The sequence below is a fragment of the Candoia aspera genome, chromosome 2 (assembly GCF_035149785.1).
Source record: "Candoia aspera isolate rCanAsp1 chromosome 2, rCanAsp1.hap2, whole genome shotgun sequence".
In the NCBI taxonomy this organism is placed as follows: Eukaryota; Metazoa; Chordata; class Lepidosauria; order Squamata; family Boidae; genus Candoia; species Candoia aspera.
Window position 1 is genome coordinate 50,863,417 of NC_086154.1, and position 23,316 is coordinate 50,886,732.

At 36.9% G+C, this 23,316-nt stretch overlaps 1 protein-coding gene across 10 annotated transcripts in view; it reads left to right on the top strand.

Annotated features, from left to right (window-relative positions):
- WNK2 (WNK lysine deficient protein kinase 2) overlaps positions 1 to 23,316 on the top strand; it is a 136,942-nt gene that overhangs the window by 108,006 nt on the left and 5,620 nt on the right. For 2 of the 10 annotated variants that reach the window (XM_063291799.1, XM_063291801.1), the window contains exons 23-28: positions 576 to 787; positions 1,499 to 1,714; positions 2,773 to 2,871; positions 7,398 to 7,442; positions 8,761 to 9,020; positions 16,853 to 19,311. In XM_063291799.1, coding sequence (XP_063147869.1) covers positions 576 to 787; positions 1,499 to 1,714; positions 2,773 to 2,871; positions 7,398 to 7,442; positions 8,761 to 9,020; positions 16,853 to 17,167 — 1,147 coding nt within the window. In that variant the 3' untranslated portion in view covers positions 17,168 to 19,311. Of the gene's footprint in view, positions 1 to 575; positions 788 to 1,498; positions 1,715 to 2,772; positions 2,872 to 7,397; positions 7,443 to 8,760; positions 9,021 to 10,075; positions 10,336 to 16,852; positions 19,316 to 23,316 lie in introns of those variants that run through there. The other 8 variants (XM_063291795.1, XM_063291800.1, XM_063291798.1 and 5 more) reach the window with 8 other exon arrangements.

A 23,316-nucleotide genomic window follows, 5' to 3' on the forward strand; every position in this document is an offset into this window, starting at 1 on the left:
TTATTCATTGACAGTATCATTGTTCACCTATTACATTTGAACAATCTAGGCATTTTCTTGTAACTATTGTATTTTGTCCTATCCCATTGCTATCTTTTCCTTTATATATTTACAGTAAGATAGGTTATTCTTGTTTCCTTACAAAAAACCTCTGGTTATTGTTTGGATTATTTTTCAACTTGAGTAGTGGAGCCTTCTTTTCTTGAATCTTTTGCTGTTTCATATTGGTCTTTTCACTATATTTAGCCCTTGGCTGTCAAAACAATTCACTGTTCTCATTGTTTTGATCATGCAACCTTCTTAAAATATATATGCTGGCTTCTTCATTGCTCCGGAATGATGCACAGGCTTGCATAAATGTGCCTTCTTTTTTGTCATAGAGATGGTTTTCATATTTGGACCACAAGCCATGGTGATGATCACTAATCTTTATTTTGGAATTTATCTCATACAATATAATTAAAAAAATGATAATGATGTGATAAAAAATATGTATTCTAAGATATGTACTTAGAAATATAGGTCTTTTAATTTAAGAGTTACTTTCCTTCAGTGTTTTTATGTGTATTCTTCAGACACATGAAAGAAATTGCTGAGTTGCAGTCTCAACACAAAAGAGAAATAGAAGCTTTGTACATTCGTCTGGGAAAACCTTTGCCACCAAATGTTGGCTTCCTTCATTCTGCTCCACCAAGTGGCCGTCGAAGAAGAACAAGCAAGAACAAATTAAAAACTGGGAAATTGCTAAACCCTGTGGTCCAGCAGCTCAAAACAACATCTAGTACAAGTATGTTGAGCAGATATGAAAGTGATATTGTTTTCCTTTCACATACAGACATTAAACAGTGAAAATCTCAAATTGTAGATAATTGTCTTAGGGTTTTGTTTTTGTTTTTTGCAGTTGTATTGTTCAATCAAAGGAAAAAGGGGGGAAAGGTCTATAGGATGGAATGGCTTTATTTGCGTTTAGCTTTTGGGGAAAGGGAAATAAATTAGGTTGAACCACTAAACACAGCTTAGCAAAACCATATTAAACCATTTCAGTAAGCTCCTTTCATTTTTATTTTCCATGATTATGTCTAGTTTATTTACTTTGTCCAAAATGTTCTTAGAAACAAGGATGGGTCTTGAGTTTGGTGCGTCACTCTGCAGTATGAAAGCTTTTCATTTAATTCTTTAAACGTTAAAATAATCAAAATAAATAAAATCAGGTGGAGCATGGACTTGGTGGAGACTACATTAATATCCATGAACATCACATTGGAGACTCAGACACTACACTGTGGATAAAAATTGTAAAACTATGGCCATTGTTGGGTTTTATATATTAAGAATTTATAAGAATGACCAATTCTGTGCAGCTGATCTTCTGGGCATGTGCCAGCAATGGATTTTGGTCAATTAAAAATTCTTCAGAATATTTTAAGTTTTCTTTAGTAATAGTTTCAGATCCTTTTACTCCTTTCAGATTAATGATTTTTGCATACGTCCTGTTTAGGCAATATACCAGACTATAAAGACCCTTTGGCTAAGGGAAGCACTAGAGCTCAAACTGATTCTACTGAAGCAGCAGGACTGACTGTGTCCACGTCAGCCGTACTTGAAAGATCAGTTCAGACTCAGCAACCTTGCTCTGTCAAGGCTTCCTTATCCTCTGACATTTGCTCTGGAGTAGCTTCTGAAGGAGGTGATGCCCGTGGAAATTCTGGCCAAGGTGATTTTACATCTTTAGAATCATCATTCATTCTATGCTTAAAACAGTGATTTTTCCACAGGGAAACGAGATATGTGTTAAACTGGGAAAAGGAAGTTTGAGGCTTTCTTTTTACTTTATTTACTGACTAGGTTTCTAAACCACCTTTCCTCCAGGACCTCAAGGTGGTACGTAGCACTCCATGCTCCAATTTTTCCTCACAACAACAACCCTGTGAGGTAGATTTAGCTAGAGAGAATGTCCAGCCCAAACTCATCCAAAGAAACATCCTCTCAACATACTAATTCAAAGCCTGTAGAAATGATGCTAATTGTGATACAAATAGAAAAGTTACTGATACAAATAATTTGAATAGCAATTTCACTGACCATGCAAGGGGTAGATGTCTAACTTGCTAGTGTCCATTTTGAAACTGAGCAATGAAAGAAAAATCAGTAGAGTGCAAATAAAGAATGCAGTTTCTATTCATGTTATAGAAGAACCAGTAGATCACTTTAAAAAAATCAGTAACATGGTCCCTTGTAGACTGAAATGATTTACAAACAGGGAAGCTGACTCCTTTTTACCTTGCTTCATATTCTTAGGTTCTCTCAGGTCCCCATCCTTTCCTGCAGATGCAGAATTGTTTGGATTAAACCATATTACTGGCCTGTAAAAATGTAATTTAGGAATAGTTATTCTTCAATGACGTTGCATGAATGTTGGCTTCATTAGAAGGTCTGTTGCTTTCCAAAGGCAGTTTCACAGAGTGGTAGCACTGTATGGCATAGCTTCATCAGGGTAGGGTAGCAGTAGCTGCTGCAAAGTGTAAGGATGATTATAAAGGATTGCCTCTGGTTTTGCATGTTCTGCCCAACTAATCCTATAAAGTATTTTCTTCTGCTGTTGTTTTCACACCCTTTTGCTTATAGCCAATGAACTTACTCCTCTGGGGCAAGGTTAGAATGGAGGTGTGGATGATTAACTAACAAAGCTGATATGACTGATGGTGACATCTAATCGCAGCTATTTGTACTTTATAAGTGTCTTTGTTTTCTTCCCTTTATATTCATTTGCAGGCTGGACGGTTTTCCACCAAACGTCTGAGAGCGTGACCTATAAATCTAGTAGCAAACCTCGTACCAGATTCCTCAGTGGACCTGTGTCTTTGTCCATCTGTTTGTATTTGTTCTTTTGTATTTTATCACAGCCCATCTTTCTTTTGTCATCCTTTTCAAAACTCATTTTCATCGATTTATCTAATATGCTTGGCAGGAAGCCCCTTCTTGTAGACAATCTCCTTTTTTCCCCTTTTTTTAAAGTAATCATCTTAATTTAATTTATTTTGTTTCATATGGAAAGCTTTTGAACACTGCTTTTGGCTCATGCCTGGGTATCAAAAGCATGTGTGGAAGATCTCATCATTTATTCTATAGTCTTATGGTAAATTCTATCTTGGACGTATCTTTGTGTGATTTTACGTTTAAGTAATCTTTAATTTGCAATGTGACAGTTATAAATGTCTGCTGTCCTGATTCCGGTGATACCAAAACGAAACCCAGTCTTCTGTAGCCGAATGGTCTCTTTCACACATGCTTCGACTCTGAAGACATGCATGTAGCAAGCTGATACAATTCTAGAAGGTCACTGAAGGGTAGAACGTCTGCACAAGGGCTGTATTCAGACAATATACAGTACTGTTTATATCCACTTTGTTGTTGTTGTTATTGTTGTTATTATTACGTTATTTCTCCTATCCCTTGCATGTAGAAATGCTGAGAAATGCTCCTGCTAGCTCTTTAATACCATCTTTTCTAGGCAGTATTTTTCCCCACATTGTATACTTTGGGTTACTTTAAATGAATTTTCTTAAATGTGACTGTATGGGTACTACAAAGTACAATATGGCTTTTATTAGACATTCATCTAGCTGGAGCACTTTACTCAGTTGATTTTTATTATGACCTTACGTGACCTCAGAGATGAAGTCAACAAGCAGTTCATCAAAGCACAGAATAAATTAAAATTTCTAATCCCACTCAGAATAGTCTATTGATACCATGTCCACATGCAACTAAAAATAGACTGTTCTTGATTGTATGATTATACTAATTGGCTAGTCAACTAATTTTCACAAATATTTATTTTCAAATTTGTTTTTGTAAAACAAACGCTTATTATAAGGCAAAATAGTTTGGGATATTTTGCTACAATAAGGCTATATTGTACTAATGAGAAAGTCTAGGCCTTAGTTACAAGTAAGGTAAAAATATAGATAAATATATATATTTAGTTAACATTCAGCAAATTCAGTATTCATTTTCATCAAACTTTTATCATCAGAACTATACATCTTTATCATTATTACAGAGGTACAAATCAAAGGCACAAAACTAAAAATTCATCCTTCTTGCTTTCCATTTTTAATAAAATAATATGAACATCATTAAACGTATAATGAAAGGGCTTTTAAGTATTCATATGAAAACAATAATATTAAAATTCAGCTATAATTTCAAGATAGAAAGATCTAATAACCTTGGATTATTTGCCATATAAAACTTGTTTGGTAGTTATGTATGGTAGTCCAGGCATAATATGTATGCAGAAGATCCAAGTTCAGTGTCTGGCATCTGCAAGAAGAACTGGAAAAATTCTTCCCTAGATCCCGGGAGAATCAGTGCTAATTGCTATTAACAGTCATGGGCGGTTGCTCACCTCTATCATACTGGCTGAAAGGGACCAATGATCTGACTCAGTACAGGGCTCTTCCAGTGTACCTTTGTTTAGATTGATAGATGCAGTTGTTTTTGACAGCTGAGCTCTACACAGCAGTTGTTCATTTTACGGTACTGGTACCAGTGTGACTAATTGGATTGGGTCTGTAGACCAGCATGTTCAAAGATAGCAGAGAAACTGTTTTATTCTTATAATTATTCATCTTGTAAGTATTCCTATGAGCCTTCCAGTTCTTAATAAGTATCTCACAGATTTTAGGAAAATACTCAAAGGTTGACTATTACCCCTAAGCTGTGAAATTATTAATTGCTTTATGTGGTACAAAATTAGTCATTTAATTTTATTGGGATGGAACACCAATTGACATTTGATGAACTAGTAAAATCATGACAGTATTCTTACTCTTTCTGGACACATGTAAAGGGAATATAACCCTGTAGGTTACTTTATAAAGTTGAAACCAAATTTACACATAATACATTGAAATTTTATAAAATCTGGAAAAATATTTCTAGAAAAAAATACTTAAGTTTATAGTAGTTTGAGTAAAACCTGTTCTCTCTTTTTAAAAAAAAAAAGCATTTAAATATGTACATAATGCCTTGGGAATATTCATCTTAATTATAAACTTGAAACCTAATGACATGGGCATCTTGACCGTATGCTCTCTTAAAATGAATTTGTGATATAATACTCACTTTAAAGACTGGACTTTATACATGGGTACAAAGGTAACAGATCATGCAGGAAGTTTCTTATTTAGTCAATAAGATTGTTAAGGCTCTATTGTCTTGTAAATAAGTGAAAATGCATTTGCATATAGTTACCACAAGGAAATGCTCAGAAGAGACTGCTGAAAAATTAATACTTGTAGGAAAATATATTAAATTTATGCAGAGTGTTTAAGTGATCTCATCACTCACTTTGACCCCTCTTTATGAGGGTCCCAGTTAAAATCAAAGAGTTCAGTGATATTTACCAAAAAGTAAGAATGTTATCCCTGCAGCTTTGTGAAAAGGAAATAACAGCTGGTCCAGGCTATATCCTGCATATTTTTAAAAAAAAAATCTGTTCAATCGTGTCCAATTCTCAGAGACTGCCTGGACAAATCCCTAGTTTTCTTGGCAAGGTTTTTGGAAGTGGTTTGCCCTTGCCTGCTTCCTAAGGCTGAGAGAAACTGGCCCAAGGTCACCCCACCGGCTTTCATGCCTAAGGCGGAACTAGAACTCAAAGTCTCCTGGTTTCTAGCCCAGTGCCTTAACCACTGCACCACACTGGCGTGTATGTATGTATGTATGTGTGTATGTATGTATATGTATATATGCACCTTAGGAAGCAGGCAAGGGCAAACCACTTCCAAAAACCTTGCCAAGAAAACTATATATATATATAGATTTAACTATATATATATATATATAAAAATCACAACTGATGGAGAGGAGTCATATCTAATCATATGTCCATTATGGAAATACTTTTCACACTGTTCTTTCCTTACCATATTTTGATTCCCATATGAAGCATAATACCTGAAGTAAACCGTTTTTTTGGGGGGGGAGCTAGGCCCATTTAATGTGTTATATCAGCAGATGTCAGTTAATCTGATTTTATTGTTCTGGCACTAAAATAAGTATCTTGCTGATGTGCACGAGCATTATGGAGTCTGCTGTTCCTGTGTGATTGAGGATTAACAATATGATAGTCGAATGTAGAAAGTGTAGCAAGATCCAGCAGCATCCACAGTAAAAGGTGATGACACCAAAATGGCAAAACAACTATGGTGATATCATAATATAAATACTATTGATATGCACTTGCTTCCTGATGTCTGATGCAAGTACATAAGTCATGGTGGTGATGTCATGATGAAGGTCTCTCCCTTTGTTAAAAGTAAAATTCAGCACAAGGCCTAGTGAGGTGAAGCATATGGATCTGTCTTTCTTTCTGAAAGATTGCCATGTGTAACACTCAGGCTAATCAACACCATTAAGCTATATATGTATGGACATGAACACACATGTATACATACATTTCAGTCAAAGTTTGGAATGATTTGGGTTGTGTTTGCATGCAAAGATAGGTAATCATTCTACCATATTACAAACCACTTGATTAATGATGATGGGCAACAAGTTGTGAAATACCAACTTGCACCTAAGCCTGAATAACCCTTTATGACACCACTGTAGTATTACAAAGGCAAATTAGATGTTTTTAGATAAATGAAACAGAAAAATAAAATTTAAACCAGCTACAGCTAGACCAATTAATAACCTTCCACTGTGAGCAATGAGAGGCAATTCTTACAAATTGACAAGAATAAATAGATCTCCTTGTTTTATCTTCTTAGCCTGTTGTGACAAGGCATTGGATTCAACTGAACACTCTTAACTAAGCAGTAGGATTTTTCCACCCAGCTCCTCAAAAGACAAAGATCGATATGAAATGCCATCTCCTATACAGTAGAGCTGTAGGAGTCCATATGCGTTTTGATGAAAAGATCAAGGCTAAGTGATTCAGTGTCTTGCATTTCAATATACATACTTTCAATTGGATGGGCCTTAGTTCTGCAAAACTCTGGATCTAAAACCTGAAATAGGAGAGTTCTTGCTGCCCGCCTTTTCATCACTAACTGAGAGAAGTCAGATGGATGCCATTTACTGTGCATACAGAATAGGGACTGATTTAGAAGCAACACTGATTAGAAATATTATATGTAATGAAACATGGTAGGAGCCAATTAAAAACTCTGTAACGTTTATTTTCATACAGTAGCAGTAAATTTCTATAGGCTTTGAGCTGCCCCATTATTTCTTCTGAACTGCTGACTTTCTGTCTGTTCCTTCTTGCATAATGGTTATTTTTTAATTGTTTAAAAATACAGAAGACTGTCCATCAGACTTTTTTATTTCCCCCCTTTTAGTCTTACCTAACTCTATATGTCTTGTATCATTTTACCTTGTAGGGTCCACCCTGAAACGACTATGTCTAGGCAAAGATCACAGTAGTAGTAACTATCCCTCTCTCTTTTATTTTTGGCTTTTTGGTATTTATTTTTGAGCATGGGCTGCTTTGTTTAAATATAATCTAGTGGTTTATTGAACAGCAGACTGCACTGATGATGGCATTTAAACTATGCTGCTTATGAATTAAACATAGCTTTGCATGCCAGTGCTGTTTTTGGGTGCATGCCTGTTGCAAGATCATCATAATTTCAGTGTGTACATGTGTACTTGTAATGAGATAAAGCTGAGTCATATGCTTGCTAATTAACTCGGCTTCTTTATAATGCTGTTTTGCGGCTGGCTGACTAATACAGTTTAATAGTTCCTCACATCTATTGAAATGCTTGAAGTACTGAACAGTGGCTGAGGTTTAATTTGGGGGGCACTTTTCACTGTTCTGTTTTTCAAAGAGCATAAGAATTCACATTAGTTCAATGCACGACAGGTTTTAAAGAAAGGCTTTAAGTTTTTATATAAGAATAAAATTACTAATAGTGTTGATCATGGACTATGCAAATTTATAACATAGAAATAATAATTTAGTGTGTTAGTTCATTGTATGTAATGCCATTTCAATACAACTTTGAACTTTTCTGCTTCAATTTTGGTCATTTCAAAATTAGTATTCATGCTTTTGAGAAAATTGAAAAAAATATTTCAGACTGATCAGTCAATTAATACTGCTTTATTTCATTTTGCTACTTAATTGGTTTTAATGCCTCTACTGCAACATATTTTGAGTAATGATTTCAACAATAGTCCCAGTTTCAGGATGTATAAAGTTTAAATATGTTGATAATTAGATTGAATATATTTAGTTGGCATGTTTATATCCTTCAGATTATGGCCACTTGTGTCATTCATTACTGCAATCTTGAAAATGGATTTATTTTTAAAGGAAGAAAAAGATCAGTAAAATCTTGAAACTGCATTTCAGTTCAGAATAGAATAACAAGAAAATTGGGAATTCTGCAGAAATATAAAAATGTGAATGGCTGCAAAGATACTTTCTTCTGATCCAGTTAGGACTTAAGAAGAAAACAGGCTTCTGTGAGGAAAGAAGATAAAATATATCCTGGCTGAATTAATAGTCCAGACAAATATGTAAAACTAAAATCCCTCTGAACGTATATTTAGACATGTATTTATGCTACTGGAGGGCCATTTTTGAAGCAAAAAAATGTTCTTCAGAAGAAGCAGCCAGATGATAAAACTTACAGTAATTTCAGAAATACTGTGAAATGGAGTGAACATAATCAAAAGAAAATTGATATGTTACTATATATGCACATAATTGATTCTTACCTTTCTGTGATGTCTTAGGATCTTCAACAAACAGTCTTGTAGCATATCCAGATCCTCTACCACAAACAACAATACAGGTTCAGGTACAAGCCAACAACAGTAACAACAAGAAAGGAACCTTCACAGATGATCTCCACAGATTGGTGGATCAATGGACAAGCAAAACTGTGGGAGCTGTACAAGCAAAGCCATCCTTAAACCAACTGAAACAGAATCAAAAACGGCAAGACATGGAGCCAAAGGGTAACCCCATGCAGTCACAGAATGAGACCTGTGGAGTAAGTGGCACTCCTTGAAGAGCATTAACGTTTTACTTTGGGTCTGAAAGCCATTGCAAAACTGATGTTTGGCGGAGGACATAAGCTAAAAAAAGCATATTCCACATAAAATCCATTTCAGTTCATTGACTACTAAAAATAACTTAAGAATTTTTGTCAACTTGGACTTGAGCTTGACAATATATGGTTCAGTATATATAACTTTTTGCAAATTGAAAATTGTGGAAATAGTTTATACACAGCATTCACTGGTAATCAAATATTGCTTGTCTTAAATAATTTTAAACAACACTGATGAAGTTTATTTTATGTATTTTTCCCAAAAAGTATCATTAATCCCATAGTTGGTGTATTGGCAGCAGTTAGTGGGTTTTGCAAGTGACTGTGCCAATAGTCCATCTTCAGAATGGAGCACTGACAACTGTCAGTATGATCCTATAAATCTACTCAAAAATAAGTCCCCTTTAGTTCAGTGGCTTGAATTTTTACTTTGAATACTTATCAAGTCTGACTGAATACAGTGGGGACTTTTTAGTAGAATGCTTTAGATTTCATTGTAAATGATCACTTTCAATTTTATAGATAATTGCATAAAATTTCATATAAAGGAATATATTTAAATATACCAGAGTGGCTTAAAGTAAGAGATGGGTATAAAGTATTCACTTCACCATAATTCCATTATCCATTTTCAGTGCTTTAGCTTATCATCTTCAACCACGTGTGTTTCTGAATGCATGTAACATGTACATATATGAAAAATTAGAGCCATAATACTATGGCTTGAACCAATTATCTTCCCCCTTCCCTTATTTCCCCCATACAGAATTCAAACACAGTGATTGCAAGCAAGGCTATTCCACTTCTTTTTGAAGTTTGGCAGTATTTCAAACAGAATATAAATTAGATCCATCCTCTGTAGTATGTAAGAATGGGACAACCCCTCTTCACTGACAGCACTGTATACATGTGGGTTTACCGAGTCATAAATAATGTGCCAGAGCCACTGGGTCAGGGGAGTGTACCTATTTATTTATTTATATTTATTTATACAGAAAGTTTTATATCACCTGTTCCATAGAGAAGATGCATGAGAGAAGAATCTTAATATATTTGAAAAGGAGGAGCAACATCTAATGACGGTGGTTCATGAAATATCAAATGGTTTGCTTAAGCTACCTTGCTAGAATTTACTCTTTAGTCTCCTTTTGGACTCCCTTGGCAGATTACTTTTGCTTTTTTTAAAAAAAAAAATTGGCTTCCACAGACTCTGAAAAGCAGTAAATATAAAGTTATTTATAAGTTATAAATTTATAACTTATATAAAACTTACATATAAAAAAAATTAAGTTATAACTTATAACTTAACAGAAAGGCATTGGAAGGACAGGAATGTATTTGCACTTGTCCATGAGGAGCTAGCTGCCCTTCATTAAAATAATTAAATACTGATAGAAAACAACTACCCTTAAAATCTCTTTAAATTTGGAGCTAGTCCATTTTCATAATTTTTAACCGTAAGTTTCATTTCCATAATAGTGATTTCACAGGCTTGTGATAATTTCACATTGAAAAATATAGATTGTACTATTGAAAGTGAAAAAACGGTGGCGCTAACTATGGGGTTCTGCCTTAACCACAAGAAAAGTTCCCAGAAACTCATATATTTTCAAGCTGGCTAATTGCAAACGGTTATCAGCACATGGTTGATGCCTTTTTTAAACACTACACAGCTTCCATTTCTGGGAAAAAAAGTGCATGTGATGAAATCGTTGTTTTGTGACAGCTCGGAAGCACCAATGCATATGCATCTGGGAGATTAGTCAGTGCAAAAACACTATAATAACACAAAGGTTCTTACAGTTGTGAAACCCACTGATTGAGAGCTCTCTTCATGACTGCTTTTATTCCCTTGTCAGTCCACTAACTTAACGGAATGAGTAGGCTGTACTTGCCAGAGCCTAAGGCCAGCTGAGGGTAGCCCTTCAGCTGACCGTGGGTTGCAACTGAACTGGCCCCTCAGATCTACTCACTTGATACAGGCAGGATTTTGTTAAAGTGGTGCTAAGCATTTGCAAAGAATGTCTACGTATTCTAGTGAGATCTAAGAGAAAGAAAAGGCTGAAAAGTACTGTACCAGAGGAAGACATAATTTTTACTACCAGATTTTGTACATTCTTACAAGATATATGTATACATAATTGCTGTGCAGGCAAATCTAATCATGAAAGTTGAATACATGCTGTTTCAGTGCAAATGTACTATTCTTTTCTTTACCATACACTATAAATACTACATGTGTTATTTTTATTCAACAAATGGCTCTATTCCTTTTAGCATCATTCTTTTCTCTAAGAAAAAAAAACTTTGTATATTTTACTTGAAAAAGCTGGTGACTCTTGGATCAGTTTCATAAAATCTTACAAGAATTCTCTTGTCTTGTTTTATTTGATATCCAAAACAGAATAGGCAGTATAGACCACACCGTTTTTCCCCCCTGTGGCTAAACAGAACTTACTTTTTTTTGCTTCTATTGCACCAGAAATGCCTATAATAAAGGATATCATTTCTCAACCTGGCTGAAAAACATGAACAGCAGAGATGTGTTCTTTTGTTTTCACATCAGTCATGAACAAAGGGGGCCACCATAGCTCACAATTCTTTGGATCTAATGGAATATGTGTAGAATATAAGAGTGGTGACAGCTCATGAGTTCATCATATGAGGACCTTTCACTAATGTTACTTAACTGATTAGTTACAACTTTTGAAAAAGATGTAAGAACTATGTGGTAAAAATAGCATTTTGAGCTGCTGAAGACATTTTCAGTGATTAGTGGGTAAATGTAAACAAAGTATGACTAGCTATATAACATATATACACACACACACACAAGCTTGGGTGTAGCTAGTTAGGTAAGATAAGAATTCCTGTGTGGCTGAAGGATGGAGAAAAAGAATAAATGCAAAGTAAAATTCAGGCTTGTGGCAGTTCAGTGGTTAATATCTACAGGTAGTCCTCACTTACTGACCACAATTAGGGCCAGCAACTCCATTGTTAAGTGATAAGGTCATAAAGTGAAAAGTCACATGACCATCCTAACTTACAGTGTCAGTTCTGGCTGTGGTTAAGTGAATCACCACAGATTGTTAAGCGCAACATCACGTAACTGCAACTTGTGACTTCCTGCTGTCTTCCCCATTGACTTTGCTCATTGGAAGCTGGCTATGAAGGTCGCAGATGGTGATCATGTGATTGTGAGATGCTGCGACCATTGTTAATGAGTGCCAGTTGCCAAGCACCCAAATCACGATCATGTGACCATGGGGATGCTGCAACAGCAACAACTTTGAGGGCCAGTCATAAGTCTCCTTGTTCAGCACCATCTTAACTTTGGTCACTGAACAAATGCTCAGTAAGTGAGGACTACCTGTATTGCCTTAGGAGTAGCATAATCTTTGAGTAGCATTTGGAATTTTGGAGGGGAACATAGGGTTGAGAATGGACAACTGAACAAAATAAAACACTCAAGCATTTCAAGATTTATTATTAATTTTTGTTTTACAAATGATAAAAGGCCACATTCTTCACACATGAAAACTTGTAGTCTCAGTTTCAATATCCCATTCACGAAAAAGGTTCTTGCATCAGTCATGAGCACTGGAACATTGTGATATGGACATGTGCACATTGGCCATGTGAAAAAATAGTTTATGGAACAAATTCATAGATCAGTGCTAGATACATTGGATAGATACATATTTGAATGCAGAAGTCCTGTATTCATGACCTTTGCAGACCTCTGGCTCTGACCACTGACAGTGGCTACTGGATGTAAGCCAGAAAAAGTTAAGAATGTTTATGATCAATTGATTTCTACAAAATCTGAACACACTTGGTGGCACAATCCTAGCTATACTGTATTCACTCAGACATAAGTTGTTTGAAAAAAGAAAGGACATTCATAGGGAGATTCCAGCATTTTTATAGCATTGTCTTGCTGTAGCTGAAAGAAGAATCATGGTTAATCTAAAACTTGGATACCAAGTGCCTACAGATATAAAAATTTAAACTCAGGACATTATAAAGGCTTTAATTCATTAATTTTTATTTTTCATATCTGGCCTTCTAGCTCAAGGACCCAACAATAAAAAGTAAAACAAAAATAGTGCAAATGTTGGAAAAGCAGTTAAAAATACTATTAAAGGTAGCTCAAATTGATCAAAGAAGGACTGGAAGGGATCTTGGAGAGCATTTCTTCCAACCTTCTCCGAGGGCAAGAATCTACTACTTTGGCATCCCTAAGAGCTAGCCATCCAGCCTCTGTTTGCACACCTGCCCTGAAGGAGAGTTTACCACCTTCCAAGCAGTCTGTTCCACTGTTGAAGAGTTCTTGCCATTAAAATATTTTTCCTGATGTCCAACCAAAATCTACTTCCTTATCATTTAAACTCCTTGTTGTTGTCCTGACTTCTGGAACAAAAAGAAAACCTCAGCAATTCTGCCCCATCTCCATGACAGCTCCCCAGCTGTAGTTCTTTGGGCTGATAAATGTGAAACCCAGATTGCTTTCCATCTTTCCAGGTGGCTCTATCCTATTCTTCTAGCCTTCAGACCCTCTTCCTTTGCAGTCCAGTTAAGTACTTGACCTTTCCTTCTCTGCTTGCTCCTTTTTAACTCTCTTGCTTTTTTTCCATCTCTTCCCTTTCCTCAGGCTTCTGTCACCAAGGCCTCTGTCCTACTTCCCTAGGCCTTCAAGAGCTTTTGCTCATTTTCTCTTTATTTCTCTTGTTTTTAATCCTAGAGCATCTGATTTGGCTAATATCTTTCAAAATACTGTTTAGTCACAATATATTTTTAGTCTGAAATACTTTATCTTTCTAGAGGTTTTTTCTCTCTCCATTAACCATAGACATTCTACAATGGTACTTCATGTGGCTTGCTCATTTATTCAGCTGTGTTACCAGCTACAACAAAAAATTGGAACTGTTGGTGGAATTTAATCGGCATTCATCTGCAGTTAGAAGCCACATGTGAGAATGGGGACTCCAGTCAAAAGCCACCTACAGTATACTGTGTGATATAAGAAGAACAGTGATTGGATGCTTTAGTGGGTGATGTCATAAAGACCTTGAAGCCAACCAATCTCTCCCAGTTTCTTCCTAGCACCTGGAGAATTTTTTTTTCTTGTGTCATAAATCATACTTTTTCCTAGCTCTGACTTTTCCTCGAATAGTTCTTTGCAAATGGATCAACAAAGCAGTTCTGAAAGTAATCAGATGGTGTTTCATGTAACGTTCATATAAGTTAACTGCATATCATCAACACAAAGAGCCACTCTAGAGCTATCAATGAGATCTACAGACAGAACACAGTGGTTCAAGAATGTATCTGTTTAGTGTCCAGGCATGTGATGGATGGTCACAGTCACATCCTACTCCACAATCATAAAAGTATACATCTGGTCCTCCCTTAATGACCACTTGTTCAGTGACCATTCATACGACGGTCGCAGCATGTGATTGCCATTTGCAACCTTCTTTGCTGGCTTCCTACAAGCAAAATCAATGGGGAAACTAGCAGGAGATTGCAAATGGCAACCATGTGACATCGTGCTTAATGACATCATGGGATTTGCTTAACATTAGCAACCAGTGGTGCTGGAATTTCCATTGCTAAACAGTGTGGTCATGTGGTGTGCTGTACAACTGCATTGCTTAGTGATGGAAATTCTGGTCCCAATTACCATCATTAAGTGAGGACTACCTGTATAAACATAAATTATTTTGAAATGATTTTTTATAGATTGAGGCTAATTTTATAGATTGAGGTTAATTAGCCAGGAATCTGCTAGGGTGTTAAGCTAATGTAAGCAGTTGAAGTTTATATATCTAGTGGGCAGCAAGGTTTGGGAAGACTAATATAAACAATTGTGGTGGCACAAAGGACAGTCCCATCTGCCTAAAGGAAGTATCATGAGCCAAATCCATCCTGCAAAACAACTTTATCTGTCCTTAGGTAGCTTTTCCAAATAGGGTACAAGGCCATAATAGTAAATATAGTGAAATAGCAATTATTTTCAAAAGTTCTGAGTATGTTCACTTTTGTGGCGCATCGCTTTTTGTACTTTGCTGCAGACATAAGGATAAGGTTTCCACACATGTTGTTACTCTGCAGTTTGATGAATATTCCACAGATAAGAACTGTTGGCATTTCTCTTTGTTGAGGTATTGAGGGAGAGAAGCAGTACATTATTCTGCAGGTTTAATTTACTTCTCCAACTTAATGTTAGAAAAATACATATTTCCTGTTCCAAAACCTCTATCTGGAGAATGGAGTATTCTCAAGAAAGCAGAAGTTAACCATGGTGCTATAAATTATTTATCTTTGCTCTACTAGCAAGACTTGATATCTTGGGTTGGGACAACTATATTAAAACCAATTTTTTTTCCCCTCAGCAACAACAAAACCCATCCATTTCTTGAGAAAATTCTCTTTATTCCCCGAATAAAAACATGCAGTATTTTAGAAATAATGCTTTTCAGATTAGTGTTTCCTATCACCAATCTTAAATGCAAATACTGGTGAAATCTCCATAGAGCTAGAGAGAGGGTTAGGAAGGCAAGTAAGATTTGGGGGAGGGGGGCTGCCATAGACCTCTCCAAGGGCCCACTTAGGTTGTAGTGTTCTGGTGAGCATTGTGGGGGAAAGTCTGACAATATTCATAGGAGCTGAAGCGAAGGGAAGTTTGTTTTACACTGGAAGGTTGCAAATGAATCTAACCTAGGCAGCCCCTGGCCTCATGCACAGGAATTTGAATTGTGCATCATGCTGTGGGTCTGATCTAGGAATCAAGCAGGTTAAATGGCTGCTAACCTGAGAATAATTCTACAGAATACAATAGGACTTACTTCTAGAATTCCCTAAGGTGGTTTGCCCCTCTTCTGTATACTCATGTACATTTTCTCTCTCAATAATGGTCAGTCCCTGAGTATACTTATCAATCTGACTTAACATTTATAGACCCTGGGATTTCCTCCAAAGAAATGTTTTTCAGAAGTAGGCGTTGACTTAATGGAATCACTGTCAAAAGTTGTAAATTACTTATGAAATTAAAACCTGCTAACTAAATCGGGGGGGGGGGGGGGGGACGGACCAGGCAGCCCTTTGGTCTATATTTAACCTTATAGTTCTCAGAATGTCAGCTGCTCTCAGTGATCAGAAATTTCTTTCATCTAGTTTAGCTGTGCCTAGATATGAAACTGACTGTAAGAACTCTGTGTCCACTTGCAGATAGGTATTCAAGTGAGTGGAAACACATCTGGGGGAGAGAGTTTAAAGATGTTGCAGAGTAACTTAAGAGACACAGGGAAAGGGTTAACTACGTACTACAATTGGTTGCTTTGGAAACATACTGGTGTTTTGTAGACAGCTAGTTTTCCAGATTTGGCCATCAGCTCTTTCAAATGTGTATAGCCAAAAAGTTCTCCAGCTGGTATCAGCTAGGTGCTGGAGAAATGGCAACCGCTGTTGGTGTTGCTTTAAGGAAAGTAGTGATTTGTCACATCGATTTGGTGGGGGCTCTTGCCGTGCTTAAAAATGCACTGGATTCAGCTAGAACTCCCTCAGTGCATATAAGGTGAGAAGGGGTTGTATTAGAGCCCCACAATGGGAAGGAGTTGTGCGTTTCAGCCACAGGAGGGAGCATGCCCAACACATACCCTCTGAACAGAGGGTGAAAGAGATGGATTGACAATGGTAAATTCTACGAACTGCGCTGTAAAAGAGGAAACAAGAATTACAGCTGCCCTTTCTTATGTTTGCTTTTATAGGTTAATGCAGCAAGAACAGGACTGGGGAAAAAGTGTGTCGTTCCAGTGACTTGTCCACTGTCAGCTGCATTAACTTCTGGAGTCCCACCATCCCAGCCAGTGCCTATGCCAGGTACTCTCCTAACTGGCCCAGTCAAACCTTATGTGATGCCTCTTTGTCAGTATGGAGGAATTCTCCCTACAACCCTCTTTGGAGTGCCGCGGTCGGGTCCAGCCACCCAGCCGGGGATGAGTGGAGGCCAGAGCATTGCACAGTTTCCAGCTCTTGGCCCCAGTAGCTTCCAGTTGTTTCCGGTGCCCCTGCAGAGGCCCTAATTTGGGAAGGACCTCAGTGGCTGACTTCCAAATGGCGACCATCCAGTGTTTAGCTCCTAGGCAGTCTGTTTCTCCCTGCTGGCCCCGTTCAGGCTCACTAGTTCATTAGCCATGCCCCCATCAGGCAGGCCCTGGGGAACACTTTCCCACCAATCTGCTCACTCTTCTGGCAGTCCTTCTGTCCCCTTCATTGCCGAAGATGGTCGATTTTCTTCTCTGGTGTCTGAAACGGCCACGTTCAACACTAACGTACTTGAATGGATGGGTAGGAGAACTGTATCAGTCTTACAGGTGTATAGTGCCTTGAATTCAAGCTTTTCAGTTCAAGCTGGAAAGGTGTAAAATAATCACAACAATAACTGAAAGGTGTATTTTATTTACAGTCTGCTTGGGGAAGGTTAATTTTTTTTTTATTTGCAAAAATATAAAGATAGAATTTAATAGCGACCGTTTACATTTGAAACTCTTGACCAGTTTTATTTTATTTTCTCCTGTTAAATGCTTTTACTTTAACCAGCAGTTAAATGGAATGTTTGGTAATTTAAATCTTTATGCCCTCCCTGACTGGGGGCTGCAGCCTCTTCCTTGAATGAAGCATAATGAAACGGATGACTTTGTTTTTACCAGAGGAGCCTGAATGTAAGTTGTATCTCTGTGTTTAAGGAAAAGCTTTGTTGTGTGGTCTTTCTGGAAAAGCTGTTGCAAGTGACCTCTCTTTTTCTTTCAAACAGCAAATTTGGCAGGCAGATGTCCTCCCCCGCCCCCACCCCCCGATATTCAACTGTAGCATTTTTTGCCATCCCCTGAACAAACAATATAATTCAGTTAAATGACAAACCTTGCATGTTTCATATGTGAAATACACTTACTCATAATTCTTGACAATAGGACAGCAGCCCAAAGTTATTGTAAGACCTTTGTAAGTACAGAAGTCTCCTTGCATGCATTCTGCCTGTCCTCCAAATGCTTAAAGTATTCTCAGTGAATGGAATTGGCTTTTGACTTGTGCTTTCTTCCTTCCCACATTTGCTTTATGTTACTGTATGTAGAATTTGCATCCTCTAAAGGCACACAACAGCCCCTAAGATTTATTTGCAGATTGGCAAGTCTTTGTTCCCTTGATGGAAAAGGAGCGAAGAATTCCATCTACAGCTATAATGGCACACTTAAAAGAATTACAGTACTAGAACTGAAGGCATACTGCTTGCACTTTGCCACTCTCAATATGGCAGTGGTATTTTTAAACTGCCTGCTGAAGGGGTGGAGCTGTTTTGCGCTGCCCATCTGTTATTTGTATATGTCTACTGTACTTTGAGCATTCAAGAACTGTCTGCGATATTTTGTTGGTACCATTGAATATGATGCCGTCAATTCTGTTAGAATTGAATTTTGTAGAACCTGATGCAGTCTTCTGCCTGGGGAGAATACATACTATAGTAAGAGATTTCTATTCTCTGTAACATGTATCTTTACATTGTTTGAGACTTTATTTTAGATTCATGTATGTATGCTTTATGAGCATAAGCACCGAAAATGTCTTCTCACCGTTTCCTCCCTTGGCTTGCACTGAAACCTCCCACTTGTCACTACTGCCTGTTGTACAGCCTGTTTCAGCCCCTTGTATATGATGGTCAGTGGTATAACCTCTCACTACCAAGAGAATGTATATATTCAAGAAAAGGAAAAAAATAAAACATTTTTGTGCTTGAAAAAATTGTGTTGCTAAAAGTTTCAGCTATTAAAGGGCAATTCCACAGTTCAAGTCCATTCCCCTATCGTCATTACAGATACATTTTTAAAGTAATACATGCAGTCAAATGATAGGTAAGATATCTACAATTGGAGCTGAAATATTTCATGCACTTGCTTATAGCGATACCCTGGGCATCAAGATGAGTAGTATTTTAGAAGACGGAATCAGCAGATAGGCTCCACATACAATATTTTGTTCATTAATTATAATCACACTTGATGTAATAGGGCTTGATCATGATTGACTTGTTTTGTTACTAATACTAGCTTCTGCCTATACCTGCAAGATATTCCAAGTTTAGACAGAAAATAGCTATGGAAAGATGTTTATTATTTGGCAAAACACAGCAATAAAATAACATTAAAATATAATCCCTTATACTTTGATTATATATGTAGGACAAGAGAAAAAAGATGTGATGGGGTTGAATCAAATGGAGGAGTTATGCTATTTATGTATATCAAAAAGATCACTAGTCATAACACACCATAACACATTTTGCATAAATTCAATTCAGTCAATATAATGTTTTAAATTGGTTGAGTATACTGTGAATAGAGGGGCTGCTGTGGCTCAGTGGTTAAGACGCTGAGTCAGAGGACCATTAAGGTCGGCAGTTCAAAACCCGAGAGTGTCCGCTGAGTGACGGAGTGAGCTCCCATCAACTTGTCCCAGCTCCTGCTAACCTAGCAGTTCAAAAGCATGCAGATGCAAGTAGATAAATAGGTACCACTTCAGTGGGAAAATAACAGGAACATGAAAGGAGCCCCCTTGGGCATCCCCCAGGCAATGGTGATGTCACCGGCAAATCCTTTCAATACAGAAGTGCCTTGGTAGGTGCTTCTGACATGGGGGGAAAAAATGTGAATAGAGGCAGAGGCCAACCTTAAACCTGAAGTCTTCTGTGTACCAAGTAGGTTCTCTATTACTGAGTTAGGCCTCCATCCCTAAAAGTCCTAACCTCTCAGCAGTAAATGTTGGGGAAAAGCCTAATTTAGAGGTAGAACATTTGTATGTCTGTTATTTGCATTTTAGAGAAACACCCCCCTCCATTATATAAGGCTCATATTAGAGTAAATTTTAAAATATATGAGATTTCACTTCACAAAATAAAATTTGACTTGATGCAAACCTCTGAGTTTCCACCCATTTCTTTACTAGCTTAAGTAGAACTTTCAAATGGCAGACAGAACAGGGAGATCTTGCCACATTTCAAAAGGCAATGGGCTAGAGGAAGGTTCCAAAGGGGGAGTGTTCCCATGGCCGTGGGGAAGGGTACTGCCCAAGAATGCTTCTCTGGTCTCTCTTTGCATGATCTTCTTCAGAGGATGGTCCTTGGCAGATCTCACATTTTTGCCACATCATACCAAAAGTCAAAAAATAAGGTGCACATTTCAGTTAGCTCTTTCTGAAGTTGCAGTTAGAGCAGCAGGCAACTCTTTTGAAATACACCAATGTACCACACTTGCAGTACATACTGCTAAAACTTTATTTGGGGACAGAAAAGAAACTTAACTTTCCACTTGAGCAGGAATGGTTAAACATCCTCAGCGGTAGCAAGATACTAAAGTTAAAATAACACAGACATATATAGGAAACAATTATGGGGGGGAGGGGTGAATATATCAATTTTCTAGTCCTCTTGGTAGAGTTATATATTCTAACTTACAATTTGATAGTAAGGAAATAGCCTTACTTGGGCATGTGTGAACTGCAGAACCGCTCAGCTGGATTGCAATCACTGCATCAAAAAGATCCAATCAGTATTAACAGGCATCCAATTCATGTTCAAGATGCTTTCGTTGGCTTTTGAAAAAGATGCTGAAACGCTGCCTGAGAAAAGCTTTGCAAATGCAGCCAGCTTTCTGTTATATCCTGCAGTAAGGAGCTAGCTTACAGGATGTATTGGTTACAGTAGTTTGAAATGCACTGAGAGCCTGTTTTTCCCAACTCGGCCTTGTTATGATTTGGCCTTTCACCTAGACTTAGCATGTGGGTATAGTCAGCACGTTATCCTTAAAATCATGGCCAGGAGTAGGGAGGAAGCACTCTCATATTACCTGGAAAATAAAATAACTCAGAGGAGCACAGATGAACTCGAAGCAATTAATCATTTTGTGAAAAAAGGATTCTGAATTAGTTGTAACCTTTAAAGCATCATGAAGGGCACTGGGGCCTAAGACAGTAATACGCAACATCAAAAACATGGGCTTCCTGCCTTGATATGTGGATTTGGGGAAAATCACGTAGGTAGTCTCATTCATCTTAAGCATCACAAAAGTGTTGATATTAAAGAAAGTTGCCAACAAATATTTCTTGCTTTGTGCACACCAGGAGTTTTATCAACCGTTTCTTTTCTTCAGATTCATCTCAGACTGAATTCATCTTCAGTGAGATGACTTGCACCCATCTTCTTTCCATCACCAATGAATGAAGAAGCTCTCAGACCACAAGTCTTGGTTCACCAAACAGCATATGTCACTCTTGAAATCCCCGCCTACAATCTTCTTGTATATTGAAATAGAAAAGAAACTAGCAGAAAACCTGCAAGCTATCACAAAAAGATCAGGAAGCTGCTGTTAGGCAAGTTGAAAACTGAACCAGTCTACTCAGTTTCAATGTCTCTGAATGAATGACAGTGAAATACTGCACAGAGGACATTTAGGTCAGCTAAGTCTCAGATCGATACAGAAGTATTTGCAATTTTAATCCCATTTCACTTGGCATTAAAAATATGATTATTTATTTATTTTCTATCCCACCTTTATTATTTTTCTAAATACCTCAAGACACTTGGACTGTTTTAGATGCTTCACCGCTTGGATTTTTTATTCTTTATTCTTTATTTCTATTTATAGTATTTTTTTTACTGTATTTTACTTTTTGGATTATTGTGATGGTTTTAATCAATTGTCGGAAACCTCCCAGAGGCCTCCGATGGGAGGAGATGGGCGGGGATAAATTAAATAAATAAATAAATAAATAAATAAATAAATAAATAAATAAGATGGTGAACATACCTAATGCTCCTTCCTCCTCCTATTTTCCCCACAACAACCACCCTGTGAAGTGAGTTGGGCTGAAAGAGAGTGACTGGCCCAAGGTCATAAGTAGAAGTAACTGAACATTCCTAGATGTGTCTGTATCTGTATTCATATCACGCTCTCACTTCTTTCACTATACACCCAAATTTCTACTAAAGGTGTGTAAGAATTTCTACTGCATTTCATTAACCCTTTTGAAGGTAGTTGCACTGATGTAGATGAGACAAATCCAAAGTATTCACAAGACACAATGGGCATAAAACAGGAATCTTGTTGCGTGAGATCGAGAATCTTTCTAGTCCAACATACATTTTTTAAATGCAAGAAATAAAGCAAGAGGGTTTCCATTCTGTTCCCAGAATTTGGTATTCAGATATAATGCCTCTGAATGTGAGGTTTCTACCCATCTGTAGTGAAAAATACCTTGAACAGTAAGCTAGCTTCATCTTAACTATCAAATACCTGTCAAATATCATCATTTGGGGTTGATAATGGAATTAATTTCTAAATAGTCAAGTTTGACTGCTACTTTCTTGAAATGTGTTCAACATATTCTTTCAGATTGTCTAGCCTTTATTTTTATTTTTTAAATTGTGACACTTCTTTCAGTTTGAAGTGTGAAGACTGAAACATTCTTTCTCTCTCAAGTATGTCTGCAAATTGTTAATTTTTACATACATATGTAGGAAAACCAAAACTAATTTTACTGCATAGGTTGTAACAATGTTATTTTTTCACAGGTCTAATAGGTTCCCAAAATATACGGCAGATAGAGTAACTTAAAAAGTAACTTGATCTCTGGGAAAAACTGTGATATATTTAAAAATGCACACACACACACACACACACAAATTAAAAAATAATTAATTTTTACCATTTTCACTTGGTTTCTGATTAGTTGTTAGTATATATTGCTACTTTGTTTTTGTTTTAAATATCCTTGCAGCCATGAATGGTGAAAGTAGCTTGGATTCTGAAGCTTCAGGAAAGATTGAATGTGCCACGTGCAAAACACTTCAGCAGTTAGAAGAGTTTGTAGCCTATATATTATCTACCAATGAAAATTACCATTAAAAAATTGCATATGTTAATTTTTCAATGAAATAAGAATTATATAAAAATTGATGTTCTGTCTCTTTTGGCTATGGTTAAATCTTGAACTTATGGGAGGGGGGCATGAATACTGCCCTGTAAAAATGACAATTTGCTCCATGCTCTACTTTTTAATAGGAAAAATATACATATATTTCCACGTATATTTGAACACTGTGGGAATGTGCAAAAAGTAATGCTTTTCATAGTTTCCATGTAACATCTGAAGTGTTTGCACCACCTTGTACCTGATGAAATGC